Consider the following 16,883-nt stretch of genomic DNA (forward strand, 5'->3'; position numbering starts at 1 on the left):
ATTTGAGCAAGATGTCAAACATCTAGTATTGTTTCATACTTATGAGCAGGAGTACACTTGTGACACAGTTATAAGTAACGGCTCTAATCTCCATTCTGGCCTTTTTGCTTTATCTCAAGTCATCCAACAGGACAAGGCTTGCGGTGGCGACGGCCACAAGTACTTGTGCGTAACGGGAGCTGAGTGTGATGGCACCAGCAACAAGTGTACGTGTACATCTACGGCCTACACTGCCTCTGGTGTTAAATGCAGTAAGTATGCAAATTTGAAGCATTATTTGAATGAACCTCGTCAAAACGTCTCTAGAGCGATTGAATGATCGGAGTTTTAATAGTCATGTTTACGATACTCTTAAAATATCTACTTTATGATAATAACTGTTGAGTTATAAAAATTAACACAAAATCTTTGATTGTGCAATCTAGGGAAAATGAAAGTCCTTCAGGTTCACAACACAGAGGACCAATCTTTATCATTTAACCCTGGACACAAACTTACAGTGTAAATATTCGAACAGGTTGTGTTCTTCAACGCTAAAGACACGCACGCTTCAGCAAAACAGTAATCCTCTTCACGGCTTTAAAAAAAACGGAAGAAAAAAGCCGCACTTCATATTTTATTCCTTTTTTTTATTTTATTTTTTACATTTAGACATGTTTTCACAAATTAAATGTATTCAGATCAAATGGAAAACGAGACGAGGGTGATAATGTGCGTGCGTGCGTGTGTGTGCGTGTCAGTGTGTGTGTGTGTGTGTGTGTGTGTGTGTGTGTGTGTGTGTGTGTGTGTGTGTGTGTGTGCGTTTGTGTGTGTGTGTGTGTGTGTGTGTGTGTGTGTGTGTGTGTGTGTGTGTGTGTGTGTGTGTGTGTGTCTGAAGAGCAATTATTGGAAAACCAATTTCTACACTGTAAATTAAAGTGTTCCACCTTTGAAGACACTTTTTGCAAGAAGATGTGAACACTGTGTCGAATACTATATAATTGTACTTGCAAATGTAGCACACATGGTAAACAAGAAAAAGTGTTTACAATGTGTGCTTATTTTGCTAGCAGAATCATAATTATAGTATTCCACACAGTGTTCACATATCTGGTTACAAAAAGTGTGTTCAAAAATGAAACACTTCAGTTAACAGTGTTGTCTGGTTTATGACTGATTAGTATTGATCTTTCAGTAAGACTTAATGTTTTGTTATCGTTTCATGTGACTTGACGTTCTTTGAACATGTCCTGCTTCGGCACTACGAACAGTTATGTGTTTTTTTGTTGTTCGTTCTTTGTTCAACCCAAGATTTCATTTGCGTGATACACACTTGTTTGAAACAACTCTAACAACACATATTGGTTTTAATGCGTAAGCAGATTGATTATTTACTCGTCTATGATCTGCAACTACACGAGATGCATTAGTTTATTCTCTATTTTATCATGATTTTTTTTAAAGGCAAAGCTATCAAATTGGGAGGTCAACAACTTCTTTGTTCAATCCGTTTTTGAGACAAAGTTATTTTTTGCAAGAAAAAGCCCATATTCGCATGTGCATTTTGAAGTTTCACTCAGTGAGCAGTAGTTTTAAAGTTTTTTAGTTTCAGGTAAGGGTTGATATACTCATAACTAATTTTGACAAAATATTTTTCAAAATCGTTAGAAATAAAGCTTCAAATTGTAGATTCAAAAGAGTGACATCAATATCTGAAGTTTTATCATGGCTATTTGAAAACTGATACATATTTTTGTGTGACATATTTTTGTGTGACATATTTTTGTGTACATATTTTTGTGTGACATATTTCATTTATTACAAAAATAATATTCGCTCGTTATATATGAAGACCAATGATATAAATAATTGAAAACATTTCCCTTGATCTCAAATGAAAACTCCATGTATTGCAGGCATCTGCATTCACCATAAAATATATACAACCACTCAGAGTTCGTTTTAGGTCTATATGAGTTTAAAAGTGGAATGGGTTTGTTTTTTAGAACCGTCACCGGTATTTTTTTCACAGATTGAATGTTTATTATTTAAAGTTTGTATCTTAAACAATTTAAAGAGTTTGAATACATTATTTGCTTTATTTCCAACATGTATGCTTATTTTAGTATTCGTGACTGTTATAAACTTAGTGTAGTCAACACAATAGTGATACCCCAAACTGGGTAGCTTTGCTTCCTTAATTCAGATTGTCTGATTTTTCTAAGTGTGGGAGGATTCGCGCAACATCCAAACGGATGCAGTGGTTATGTTGAACTCTGGTTTATTCATCACGATCAAGGACTAACCTCGCAAACGGACCAAAAACCAACCTGTAAAGATTATAACAGAATAATAAGTACTACGAACTACAATGATACATTCAAGCATGTAAAGTACTACACACATTAGCAAAAACAAGTTTCTCCCTAAAAAGAGAATACAATTATTCTAACCAAAAAATATTCACCATAGATCAAGGAATCATGGCAAATCAACAAGTAAACATTGACTCCGTGAACAGCTAATTAAAATAAGGTAACCGCGTGGATTACACACACAAAATGTCAAAAATAGAAAACTGACACAATATTGTAAATGTGAGTGTAATTAAAATGAGAAAACATGACTAAGAATGTCAATAGCATTACTGCAAACATGTTAACAAACATCAAGCAAACAACTTTGTTTGCAGTTATCTTATCGAAATCAAAACCAAGATTATCCCACACACCTCAGGACAATTTCCTCTCGGTCACGGTCGACGTCTCAGGTTCAACATCTCTCAGGCTACACCATGATCTGTTTGTAAACAAATACCTTGTCTACTGAGTACTCAGTGAACTCATTCCACAAACACTAGTTTCATCAACAAGGTTACAAGCACAATTTCCAATCTGAGGGAAAAAGGGGTATTTATTATCATCATCGCCCGTGTGTGTAAGTGATTACCAAAACATGTCAATCTGTTCCGGCGTCTAATTGAGACAGACAGACAGACAGACGGATAGACAGACGGACGGACAGACAGACAGACAGACAGGCAGACAGACAGAAAGACAAACAGAGAGAATCTCATCCCGTTACATAAGTGCTCTGCCTATTTCTTTGTGTTAGCCGTTGCTGAAGACAAGTATGGCGGAACCTGCCTTACCGGGGATACATGCACAGCAGCTTCCAACTTGGTGTGTGCAAACACCTTCTGCGGTTGTACTGCCGGAAACAAACCAAAACTATCTGACGGTACATGTGGTAAGTATTGTCTCTGCAGGTTCTCTTGCTCCTTGTCTTAAAGAGTGTTTCATTCATTTACATAGCCACGAGAAGTATAATTATAATTGTTTCAGATAACTATTAGATGCATGCGGCTATTTTCACTACATAGATTTGTCTACGTCAATGCGTATTACCTTTTTTTCTCTAAAGTATTAACTTTTCCTCCCAACCTTCTCTGTGCGTGCGTATATGCGAGCAAGCAAGCACATTACTAAAATAAATGTATAACGTGTTGGCAAATTGCTAATATTGAAGTTTCGCCTCTTACAGAACTTTGGGTTATTGTAGGTTCTTTACTAAAGTGTATTTCTTTATGCTTGGGTGCATAGGAAACATCACGACAACATCCGACAAATACACAAAATCACAAACAACCTTTACGTTGACCTCTAGAACTTTAATTCGTGAGATATGTCTGACCACGTTTCTCCGTCTACATTTTTGTCAGACGATCAAATAACAAAAGACAATTTATTCCGTAGCAAAAAAGTGTTTTTTTTCCGAACATTGTCTATTATCCCACTGACTGCGCCACTAAAGCTGCTGACGAAAGAAATGACATTGAAAATGAAGTATAAAACGTAACTCTGGAATGTGTCGGTGCTGATCGACAGTCGTTGAACATTTCGTGGTCAATATCTGCTATGTATTATCCTATTCGTATTGTGTATAACTGTTACCATGACCCGACCATGAGTGACATGAACACACACACACACACACACACACACACACACACACACACACACACACACACACACACACACGGGCGCGCGCACGCACGCACAAGCACACACACAATTACACACACACACACACACACACACACACACACACACACACACACACACACACACACACAAGCAGAATGAAAAATAATCATGTTTGATTTGTACTGACGCAATACAAATACTAATTCAAGATCAACCAATAATTGCAGTTTATCTAAACTCTAGTCTTAAAACTGCTTTCTTTCTGCACACTACTGCACATATGAAACATATGTCAAACATAACATTTCTTTCAGAAAACGATTGATTTTCCCTTTCAAGCACATCGCATCTATACCTGTGTTTTGTATCAGCAAGTCAATCGGCCAATCAATAAATCCGTCCATCGTGATACATACAGTCAATCAGTCCATGCATCTGATCAGTCAAGAAAACCAGCCTTGCAAGCTTATAAGCAATCGTCAATTAAAAAGTGCTGATATTGACACCATCGTATTACAGAGGCTAATGCCTATGATAAGGTTGGCCAAGTCTGCACAACGGATCGCCCTTCCGGAGAGTGTGGGGACCCTACCTCAACCTTCCTGAGCTGTCCATCTTCAGGCATCAAGACGTGCACCTGTAATGCGGGTTACGCCGGGCCTGTTGGAGGGACTTGTGGTAAGAACATTAATTTTAAACTTTCCGAAACCGTTTTAAGTTGGTCGTGCACTAATAACGCCAGAACTTCATGAGTAGCTGCCAGGACAGTTCCTTCAAGCTCATTTCTGAAAAAGAAAACGAAGTCTTGATATAGCTACTGAAATATCTTTCTTTTTTTTTAAAGGCTACATATTCTTGTAAAATCAGCCACCCGAACAGATTATACAAAAGTTTAAACGCGAAGACAAAATGTCTGATAGCTGCACCGTCAAAAGTAAAGCTCAGTCACGTTTGTTGGCTATTTGTTTGTTTGTTTGTTTGTTTGTTTGTTTATTTGTTTCTTAACGTCCAGCCGACTACGCAGAGCCATATCAGGACGAGGAAGGGGGGATGAAGGGGGCCACTTGTCAAGCGATTCCTGTTTACAAATGCACTAACCCATTACTTGTGTCCCAGCAGGCTTTAGTAAAACTAAATTAATACCTACTGGAAGATTACCAGTTTCCAGTATGTTAAAATAGGCTTAACCTATCTACTGCTGGACTTACATCAGAACACTAACAGATTAAACTATACATGAATCGCGAGACAAGCGGCAAGAGAAGAGATTTTTGGAAAAAATACAGGTGAATGAGCAAGAAGGCAGAAAAAAGAAAAGAATTCATGAAGAAAAAGAGAGCATGACAGGAAAGAGGAACCAAAAATCTACCTAACAGCAAACTAGAAAGCTCCTGCGGTTCCAAAAACAGGAGGGGCCTTTAATTTCATAACCGCAGTGCCCCACTGCGGGATTGTTGGCTATTCTCAAGAGCTATATATGCCATTGGAAACCATGTTACGAAGTTGACATTTCTTTACTAAACTGAGACATTTTAACCATACAAATTGGGCACAAAGCTCTGGAGACCCGCCGCCGAACTGCAGAAGACTGCGCACTTCATGGCAGTCACCGACCTGAACATATGACGGCCATAAATATCGAACGCAGAAGAAGAAGAAGAAGAACCATACAAATTAATGTTATTAATGAATAGTGGTTCCATATATATACCCTTGGCCTGCAGATAAACAAATTATAAATAACCGCACATTTTGTTTGTCTACGTTCATTAAATTCCACGTCAACTTCGTAACATGGAAACTAAAGGCTTGTGACACGGATTTGAACACTAACAATTGTTTTTGTTTAAAGGACAAAAAATATACCATGTTTTTTGTTGCATGTCTGAATCATTATCGAACTGGAGCATTACTGACAAAAATAACAAGAATACATTCTCGTGGCCATTAAAAAAACCCGTTATCATCATTTAATGGACTAAAAAATGCATGTGGGTTATTCTCCAGAGTTGTGTATCATGTTGTGACATGCATTTTCAGTCCTTTAAATGATTACAACGTATATTAAATGGCAACTAGAATGTATTCTCTTTACTTGTTTTACTAATAGTCCAGTTGCAAAATGATACAGACATGCAACAAAACCAAAGTATATCTTTTTTTCTTTTTTTTTCTTCAATTTTAAGTATTGAAATCCATGTCACAAATTTTGGTTTCCATGTTACAAAGTTGTTCTACTTTGAAACCCTTGTAATTACATTTTACTGAACGTAGACAAACAAAATGTGCAAGTATTTCAAATTCTTTCTCTGTAGTCCAAGGATAAATATGGAACAAGTATTTATTATTGAAATTAATGTGTATGGGTACATCGAACGCAGAAGAAGAAGAAGAAATGAGAATGGGTAAAATGTCTCAGTTAAGTGAAGAAATGTCAACTGCGTAACATGGTTTCCTTTAGTACACAGCTCTGGAGAATAACCCATGTCAAAATGAGTTTTTTCGACCGCTCTTTGGTCTTAACTGGTCTTAACTGGGCGACTGACCCGCGAACTAGGTTCTTGCTTAATTGAGCTTGATTTCGACGAACTGGTTCTGATGTTTCGCCAAACTCAAGATTCCCCAACTCTTACCTATGGTATTTGTAATAGTGATGTGCAAACGAGGCGCGCGTTTGTGTGTGTGTATGGGGGGGGGGGACTTATGCACTGCAAACAGCGTTGACATTTTAAGAACATATAACATATTCGGCAATTAGGTCATAATAGCGCTTTGGTTGAAAACTTTCGTGATCGATATCTACTACTTGCACTCAACCTATCAGAATTTGAATGTCTCCATGACCTGTCAATGAGTGGCATGAACACACACAAACGATTTGGAAAATATCTATTCGACAAACTCCGCATCCTCTGCATTTAGATCAAGAGGTGTTGTAACTAGTCTCCATTGTTCTTCCTCCTCTGACAGAAGAGCCAAAGGTTCGCCCTGATCGGCGAAGGTTTCCAAGATATCTTAAGCGATCCTTTGTTCGGGGACATTCGCCGAACTCCCCGAACCTAGTTCGTCCAATTAAGAACAAACTTAGGTTCGCCGAACTTTTTTGATATCGCGGGTCAGTCTGAACTGGGTTCGCGGACCAAAGACTCGTAGGGGAAGGGCTCCTAATATGGACCGGCTCCTAATGTGGACCACCACCAACTAGCGCTCAAAAAAGTTTTATTCGCTGTATTCACCCTCTTTGGATAACTTGCACATGTCAAAACAGTTGCAGAAACACAAATCTCAAAACTGTTAGGCTTTTTCTCTTTTTTCACTTTTGGCAGCGTTCACTCTAAATTTGCCGCCTAAAACGGACTCGTTTCTGTCTACAGCCAAAGCTTTTATCAAACAGAAATGGCTATATATGACAGCTAAAACCGTAATTGTTACATTTTAGCAGTGTTGACCCCGAGTTTCTACTGCAAACAAAAATTAATAGCAAAATCTCAAAGTATGTGCGAGTCCCCTAATATGGACCACCTTCAACAAATCGAAGAAAATCAAAGCTAAAGGCTATTTTAATTAATTCATTAAGAAGCTTGCTGGTAATAACCTATAACTAGCCCTCGAGATTTAAAAAAAATGCAACGAAAATTCTTCTTTTCGTGGAAGTTGATAATTTCACTTATTTTCACTCTGTTTTTGATAAGCTTCTTTAGTTTCCTGGTGTGCTTCAAATAATGCTCTCATCAACCCGAAACAGATAAATCTAGAGCATATTTTAATTAGGCTGACTTGTACACTAAGTTGTATCATGTTATTTTGAAATATAGGGGGCTTTTTACAGTGATTCGTGAAGGCCGCTTCACTGGTCCATATTAGGCGCCCAGGCTCCTAATATGGACCCTTTGTGATTTTTTCTGTATTTAATTTTTGCTGAATGTGTATCAAAGCTATTTTACTCTTATTAGGCCTAACGGTTAACCTAAGAAAGAAGGACTACCAAACACAAAATGAAACTTCTTTGCACGAAAACAAGCTAGTTATCAGCAATAAACAAAAAGTGGTCCATATTAGGGGCCCTTCCCCTACATCTGGTAAACAAAGGGAAGTAAGCACTCTAAATGCATACGGCATGTGTAATAGAGTAAGTGAGAGTTATGCAGAACAAGTATCCTGGTGCCTGAGAGGATTACAAACATTGAAATGAACAAACGACTTTCATCCTCGTACAAAGGTTTTTACAGTTAAGAACGGCCTTGGCAGAGATGTAGAGGTTACATGCCGAGTCTCAGTGATTATCAAAAATAATGGTCGAAGTTAGCGGATCATGAAAAATGCGAGCTTCAGCGAGCTTTTTCATGACCGCGAACTGAGACCATTATTTTTGATAATCACTGAGACGAGGTATGTAACCTCTTTATTCCTCCTTTCTTCAGTTATTCAAATAAAAGAGGAGTTTTTGTGCGAAAGTTTGATCGAATCATATTCACCCAACCAGTCTACCTGCGCAGGCGATCGATTAATGCGCGGTTGTAAAATCAAGTACACAATTATGTTGTCATTCTGCTGCGGCGGTAAAGGCAGATAGTGTGTGTTCTGTTCATGTTTTGGTATCGCTCAGAAAATGTTCTTTCCTCGAATGTGACTAGCAGACGAAGTTTTACACCCGTGTTCCAACGTTAAAAACTGTATGAAGTTCAGTTTTCTGGGGCAAAATAGTATATGAAACCGCTGCATATTCTTTAAGTTGATTAAATGTTTGCAATTGATTGCGTGTGATCTGTTTATGAAATGAAATATTGTTGAAAACTGACCGTCGGATTGCAGTCTTGTCGATGCAGCCGAAATCTGGAAGGGGAACTACTCGTGTCGCTAGACAAACTATGAGAGTTACTTTTCCTTGGAATCTTGCTGGCGATAAACGATTGTGCACGGCAGATCTGAATTCAGAAAACAACCAAACTCATGGATTTTATATTGAGATTCATGTGTTCAAGCCTGTAGTTGCTGGTTTAAATGCGGCATGGTTGTATTGTTTGCTCCAGAAATGTATATTTTGTACATTAGAGTGTTCTGAACTTTTGAGTCGCAAAAAGTAGCTCCACAATGTGTACAGTCTCTACCCATGAGCTATCGAGGATTCAGGCCCGTTGTTGGGTAAGTGATTTTGGTTGTTGGGTAAGTTACCGAAAAATAACTAGCCCTACAAGCTTACAGAGAGAAAGAAGCAGAGGGGGGGAATAACATACGTTAAACCTTTCTCACGCATCTAAATTTGTGTACAATCTGTTTCAGAAAAGGATAATGCAATTGCAGGATTTTTTTCTCTGGCTGCCGTTTTTTTTCAGTTTTTTTGTAATTGTTTGACTATGTATGCAAAGACGTATCTTCATTAAAAGAATGCTTTCTGCAATGTTGCACAGGCGTTTAAGAAAGAAATCAAATGACACGAATACCTGTGTTGATACTTTGTCAAATGTGTTACCTGACTTCCCTTTAAATGTTAATGTTAATTGACTAAATGCGGTGTTTCGGTCTCATTACCAAATAAGAAAGGTATCAAATCGCGCTTTTTTTTTTCTTTTTTTTTTTTACATCCAAAGGGATTCATTGTTCAGCGTACCAAAGTATCATTACCAGGCAAGATAGCTGGACAAAATAGAGGATTTATTCGTTTAATCGACGGACCTTGTCCTTGCTTTGTTTTCAGTATCATGGATATCCATACTCCTGTGTCCAACGTTGCCCTGCTCTCTGATTCCCGTCCACGCCAGCGCCCCAACACCCCCCCCCCCCCCGCACTCTTTCCTGCCCCCAGCAAAAAAATAACACATTCAATAGAATGACAAAATATACTCGTGATGTCATATGTGACGCGGGCATGGAATTGTAAAGTCTTGTCATCGTCTTATTTTGCAGTAACGCTGACTAGTGGTAGTGTTGTTTGGTGAATCCGACGTTCCAATAGGATAATTAATTAACGTAAATAGAGAATACTAGTTGAGGGAGGGGTAGGGTGGGACATGGGGCAGGGTGGAACAGGGTAATTTTAGTGATGATGCGATGCTTTATCCGGGACTTTTGTTTTCCCGCCAAGCTGTGATTACCCAGACCAGTCTCTGCCGCCAAAGTCCTGCAGACAGTCGTGTTTGGTTTTGATGAGGCAGAAAATATTATCCAGATTCCAACCGTAAGTAAATTTTTAGCTCTCTAATAGGCGCAAGCTTTGTATCCTTTGTTTTGACTTGACAAGAATGAAACTTGACACCTGCAGAGAGAAATTATTCAGGCATATTATGCTGCCGGATGCTACTGTCAATACTCTGTGTTTTCTTGACATTTTTAGATTTAATTGCACTGATCCACTGAGGGGCAGGGTGGGACGGGGCAGGGTGGGACAGTCCAAGCCTGCCCCTTCAGTGTTCCACCCTGCCCCTTGGGTGTCCCACCCTACCCCTGGGGTGTTTCACCCTGCCCCTCTCCGTACATTTCTCCCAGTCTATAAACAATGAATAATCTATTGTTTGTTTTACATGCATATCACTAATTTTATCAATATTTTTTTCAGTTGAAACTTTTATGGTTATTGTTTTTCTTTTGTCTTTTTCGGTATTGTTCTTGTTCGTCTAAAATCACTATTTGCAAAGGATGTGAAATTTGAACACATAAATAAATCAATAGATAAATAAGTAAACAAATAAGTAATTAAATTTTTCCTTTTATTTTCTTTCCACTTTCAGATGGTGAGAATATACAAAAGAAAAACAGACCGGACAGAAAGATCTACTGAGAATGTCCAGCAACTCCACAAAGCAGTGATGGCTGTCAGAAAAGGCCAGTCTTTCCGACAAGTCGCTGAAGAATTTGGAATTAAAAGATCCTCTTTATGGCGAGCAGTGAGGAAAGATGGCGAAGGAAAGAAGCTGGCCTCATATAGTGAGATGTCCCAGTCAAGGCTGATTTTCACCATTGAAGAGGAAGTTGAGTTAGTTCAGTACTTACTGACCGCATCACGCATTGGATTTCCTCTAGACACTGCGACTGTAAAGTCATTAGCTTACACCCTAGCCATTCGAAATGGGAATCGTGTTCCAGACAACTGGGAGAAAAACAAACAAGCCGGAAAAGACTGGATGACAGCATTCAAGAGTCGCCATCGTCAGCTCAGCATCAGAACCCCTGAGGCGACCAGCATTGCAAGAGCAACTGCATTCAATAAGCACAATGTTGGTACCTTCTTTGAAAAATTGAGGCGGCTGTACCAAGAACACACCCTAACGCCTGAAAGAATCTACAATGTAGATGAAACGGCACTAACCACCTCCCAGAGGCCTCAGAAGGTGGTTGCTGAGGCTGGTGTCAAGCAGGTCGCACAACTGGTCTCGCATAAGCGTGGAGAGACAGTTACGATGCTGGGCATCATCAACGGCATCGGGAACTGCCTGCCACCCTGCCTCGTGTTCCCAAGAAAGAACTACAAGAACCATATGCTCTTCGGTGCACCACCAGGCACCCAAGGCTTTTGTAACCCAAGCGGGTGGATGACGCAGGAGATCGTGCAGTGCCTCCACCATATTCAGAAACATATTCGATGCACGGTGGAGAACAAAGTCCTTGTCATTCTAGACAATCATGTATCCCACATCTCAGTGGAAGCAGTTGACTACTGCAGAGACAACGGCATTGTGCTGTTGAGTCTCCCTCCCCATTGTAGTCACAGGCTCCAACCGTTGGACAAGACCGTCTTTAGCCCGCTGAAGAGGCAGTACAACGCAGCGATCACCTCATGGATGTACAACAACCCTGGAAAACGTCAGACGATCCACGACGTCGCAGGAATCCTTGGCACTGCATATAACCGTGCCTTCACAATTCAGAACATCACCAGTGGTTTCAAGTCCACGGGCATCTGCCCACTGGATACCGAAGTCTTTTCAGAAGCCGACTTCTACCAAAGCTACATCAGCGACAAACCCTGTCAACAATCAACCACTCCCATTGAAACTTCAACACAAGCCGCCCAAAATGCTGCTGTTGACGGTCCACCTGATCAAAGCGCTGCTGACTGTCCACCTGATCCAAGCGCATCTCGTTCCCCTGACCCTGTTCTGATCTGCTCACCTGAAGTTATCAGGCCATACCCAAAAGCTACAAAATGCTTTAAATGGCAGAATGCCAGGAAGATCCACGAGAGGTACGCTCTACATCAGGCCGCAAATGAAGCATATGAAATGAGAAGTGCTTAGATTATTCTTATTATTGAGCTTTTAAATCTCAGATTTCATCCTTTTACCGCCACTCTGTAACCTGCTTTCTGATTTTGATTGCTACTGTGGTAGGGGTCTTTTGTCTTTTGGAAGGTTTGGATACCAAGCACATTGTGAAGACCCTATGATTGATTTCCCCACTTTTGGGGGCATGTTTGCAGGGCAGCGTGAAAGATGGAAAGACGTACACATGTATCATCTGCACAGAGCCATTCTGCACGTCTCGCCCCTGTGATGTGTGGATCCAGTGCGGGAGTTGCCTGATGTGGTGCCACGAAGAATGCGCAGAAATTGGAACTTTGGCAGTGTTCACATGTGACTTTTGCAAGTGAAGCCTGATATGACTTCCCTTGAAAGATTCATCTAGTCATGCAATCTGTTTTGAGAAATACTCAAAATAATTACGAAATGATATCCTGTTGTGCTATTCTTTTATTTTCCTATGTAGATTTTGTTTTTATGACATGGCAATGTTGATGCGATTTTCTAGTCATCTTTGCGTTCAGTTATGTTTTTCATCATTGTGAACACACGTTCACCATTTCTGTGCACGTTATTCAATCTTTAGCCGGGTTCGATTACTATTTTCAACCATTCAAGTACACGTTTTGTAATTAATGTGTGTAATCTTTTGCGCTAAGTGCTGCGAGAATGTTTTGTTTTTTCTAGTGAAAGCCAAAAAGGGTTGTTTTAGCTGGTGCAAGGTTCTTAATTTCACACACAAATTCATATGTCCCACCCTGCCCCGTCATGTTTCACCCTGCCCCAAGCAATGTCCCATCCTGCCCCGTCATGTTCCACCCTGCCCCACATTTTTTTGCGTTTTTAACTGCGAATTCTCCTGAGTCGGTTAAATAAATCTATTTTTTGTTTTCTTTGTTTTGTGGCAAATTCGATAAAGTTTCTAATGACACCAATTTTGTGTTTTTGTCTTTAGTATTGAATGAGATATTCCAAAAAAGGAGTTTTTTGTCCCACCCTACCCCTCCCTCCCTACATGGCTTGCTGTGTCGTACCAGATTTACACGAGTTGTTTTTTTAAATATTGAACTGCGAGCGAAAGCGAGCTGTTCACTATTTGAAAAAGCAACGAGTGTAAATCTGGTACGACACAGCAAGCCATGTAGTATTCTGTTTATCCTACATACTGTACTTACGTGCATTTTACTGAAAATGTCCTGCATTCGAGGCAGCTAAATTGAAGACGCTTGTTTTGGAACCTCGATCTCTTCTAAAGCCTCGTGCAATCTATTACGTCAAAGCAAAGAAACGTCACCCTGAAAGTGTGGCGTGACGTGTTAGTTCTAAAGATTCATCGAGGGTAATTAGCGAGCGCAATTTGTGTTTCTATGACGTTTGTCTCGGTGACTTTGGCATCATAAGCAGTGGAAAAACAGGTCCCTGTCAGACTTGCTTGACATGACCTCATTTACTTGATATACACACGTGTGATTTGAACGATTATTATCTCATGGGTGTCTCTCTCACGTATGTAGGATAAAGACAGATATAAGAAAGCAAATTAGCGGAGACGACGTTTTATACAATCTGACAAATATTCGTTACTTTTGTTGTTGCGATCGCTTTCAGCTGCCATTGCACAACAGAAAGTGGGCAGGGTATGCACCACCGCCAACGCAGCAGACGCCACTTCATGTGGACCGCCAGCAACCACGAATCTGGAGTGCAGCAACTTAGCGTGTGCCTGCAAAGATGGCTACTATGGGGTCACTGGTGGGGACTGCGGTAAGATGCGAAGTTAACGACATAGTTAGCTGTACATAATTCTGCAAACGGCAAGAGAGGCTTGTTTTAAACAAGTCGTGTACGCTACTATTTATTCACTACTGAAAGTATGTCAAACTGTAAATAACCGTGCCATGTCGATAAAAAACAAATCATAAAACTAAAATATTATTGCACCCACCCATTTTCGTACCCAAATTAAAGCCTTCATTCCCGTGTCAATTTATTCACATTTTCAATGTCATTAAAGGTCCTCCACTTGGCTATCTGGCACACCTTTCTCATCAAAAATTCATTGAACAGGGGTCACGTGACCGCCCCCTTCATAAGGGTACCCCTAAATCGACCTGACAAAAAAGGAAGGTACCAATTAAAAAATCCACGAAAATTCAGAACAAGCCCAACTTACTTTGACATACGAGGCGAAAGCCGAATCATTTATCTATGCAGATCAGGTTGTTGTATTTCGCTGTCTTGCGTCTTTCTTGTGTTATGTCATTCCTACTGATACAGGTGTCGATCGCATGAGCGGTCGAAAAGGGGAGGTTATTGCGTTTTTGTTATGTGTTTACATGACTAGCAAATTTCCGCTAGTGGTCATACTCAAGTGCAACTTTAGCAACACTTGCAACAATCATTGGTATGTATGCATGCGAAGTCGTGGATTTTTGAGATGTATCTCAACAAATATCTGTAATTATTTAAAATTGTACCCGAAGTACGTCTTGTATAGAGGCATGAGATTCAGAAAGTTTTGAAGCAATCCTTTGGGTCTGCCTGAAATACAGCGCTTTTTGTCATGGAACCCCTCAAAATTAACGAAATGACCTCCCCATTTTGATCTCTCGTGCGGTCAACAACTGCATCAGTAGGAATGACATAACACAAGAAATACGCAAGATATCAAAACACAACAATCTTTTATGGATATAATGTAATTGATTCGACTTTCTCCACGTATGTAATAGTTAATAAGCTTATTCTGAATATTTGTCGATTCTTTAATTGGTACCTTCAGTTTTTGCCAGGTCGATTTTGGAAGTAACTTTACTTGGGCGCTACACACTAGAATACAAACCGATTTACACAAAATGTGCACGGTACATACCGGAATTAATAAGGAATATAGGGTGCAAATTTCGTTATGATATCTGCAAAAACAATTTCATAACATCTGATTTGTAGGACCTAGTGTTGTGGCGCCAACGTTAATGGTCGGAGTAGCGTTAGACACATGTGATCAAAACTATTCCCCCGATTGTCATCACATTTGGCTGAAGTTTCAAAAAATGACTCCTCTACGTTTTGTTCCTCCAGCTTTTGGACAAATGCACAAAAATGACAAATGTCTTCAGAATTCTTATGTAAAACAATACATGAACAAACATCGTGCCAAATGTTATGACAATCGGTTGAATAGTTTTGAAAATATTCATGTAACCGCAACGCATGCTCCGAAAAACGTGATTGTAAGAAAATCGCGCTTGAAGTTGAACGTAAGTTAACGGTGGTGTATTTGTAGTGACAGATAGCATAATTATTGTCATCGCACAACACTCAGATCCTTATCACCTCGTCATCAGCTTGCTCAAAACTAGCATCAGCAACTGTTTGTGTTACTTTGTTATTTTCTTCTTGTGATTTGTCCAACTTTTCGCTTGGGGAGATGGCGGCATGTAGATTCCCGAGAAATCTGTGTTGTGTCTTCTGAGAGCAAACATAGCAATCTGTAAACTTGACGCTGCGAACACTGTTTAGACCTACTCAATACCGAACTACTGTAATTGTAGCACAACAAGTTTTGAGATTTCAAAAATGTACAAGATATGCAAATGGCATATTTAGATTCAGCCCGCAAATGTACTATATAAGACACTCTGTTCTGCAAGTGTGGCTTCATACCCTTTACACATCAGCCAATCAAAAACAAGGTTACCCACTTTCGGGCGACAGCAGAAGAACACAAGCAGCGTTTGTAGATCTACATGTTGATACTTGAATCATCTTTCAAAGTGGTTTTAAACGAAAGTTATGGCGATTTGAAAATAATGAATATATAATGAGGCCAAAAATGACTTCAAAGCAATCAGTACAACAACAACAAGTTAAACAAAAAAGTGCCTTTTTTGCCAACAATTCACATGTTGGTTATGCTCAACTGAAAGAACATAGATCAAAGTGTGTCAAAGTGTCAAAACCCCAAAACACACCTATCAACAATTTTTGGTTAATTTCCATGGGGTTTCCTTACCTTAAATGAATTGACACTGGAATGAATGTTTTAGTTTAGGTATGAAAATGGGTGTACTAATTTGTTGGTCGAGTTTAGTATCTAAAGATCATTTTTGCTTTCTGAAGATCGTTTTCTGGTATTTCCACATTCCGCTTCACTGATCTCCTTGGGCAACAGCCGACCTTCTTAGTGTTTATTCCATTGACAAATTCACTGATTTCTGACAACATGAACAAAATAAAGTTGGAGCGTACTATATTATTATAATTATACCAGCTGTTTGGCCCTTTCAAAAAACCGTCGTCACGAGGCTTTATAATGCATGCCTGCACCCAGCCGTGAATGTAATAACTAACTGCGTGTCAGATAGGCTTGCTTTTCGTGTAAACAGGCCCTGTGATTTGCACCACACTTTAATATTAATAGTACCTTTATTTGTCACGGAAATATACTTTTCACAGTAACAAATTCGTACGTAGATGACTTTAAATAACCAGCCATAAAATGTTATGCTTATCACGCGTAATTTTCTTACTACAAAAGTGTGCATGTCCCCCTTGATAACTTAGATCCAAGATTCGCTCGTCTGCACTTTAGTGTAGCCTGCGCACTGCACTTGATTTCAGTTTGATTTCTAGTCACTATCACTACCTCTTCCTGCAAAATAAGACAGATACCTAAATAAAT

General features: G+C 39.5%; 2 protein-coding genes across 2 annotated transcripts in view; both read left to right on the forward strand.

Moving 5' to 3' along the window:
- Positions 1 to 68: 68 nt before the first annotated feature.
- Positions 69 to 16,883, forward strand: part of LOC138957334 (cell death abnormality protein 1-like) — a gene marked incomplete at its 5' end in the record, with an annotated part of 60,449 nt that continues 43,634 nt past the window's right edge. Inside the window, 4 exons of the mRNA XM_070328459.1 lie at positions 69 to 251; positions 3,094 to 3,228; positions 4,485 to 4,643; positions 13,808 to 13,963. Of these exons, the coding sequence (XP_070184560.1) occupies positions 69 to 251; positions 3,094 to 3,228; positions 4,485 to 4,643; positions 13,808 to 13,963 (633 nt within the window). The remainder of the gene's footprint in view (positions 252 to 3,093; positions 3,229 to 4,484; positions 4,644 to 13,807; positions 13,964 to 16,883) is intronic.
- Positions 10,720 to 12,371, forward strand: LOC138957335 (uncharacterized). Its single transcript, XM_070328460.1, has one exon. The coding sequence runs from the start codon at positions 10,769 to 10,771 to the stop codon at positions 12,194 to 12,196; it is 1,428 nt and encodes a 475-aa protein (XP_070184561.1). The 5' UTR covers positions 10,720 to 10,768; the 3' UTR covers positions 12,197 to 12,371.

The sequence above is a fragment of the Littorina saxatilis genome, unplaced genomic scaffold, assembly GCF_037325665.1.
Source record: "Littorina saxatilis isolate snail1 unplaced genomic scaffold, US_GU_Lsax_2.0 scaffold_842, whole genome shotgun sequence".
Classification (NCBI taxonomy): Eukaryota; Metazoa; Mollusca; class Gastropoda; order Littorinimorpha; family Littorinidae; genus Littorina; species Littorina saxatilis.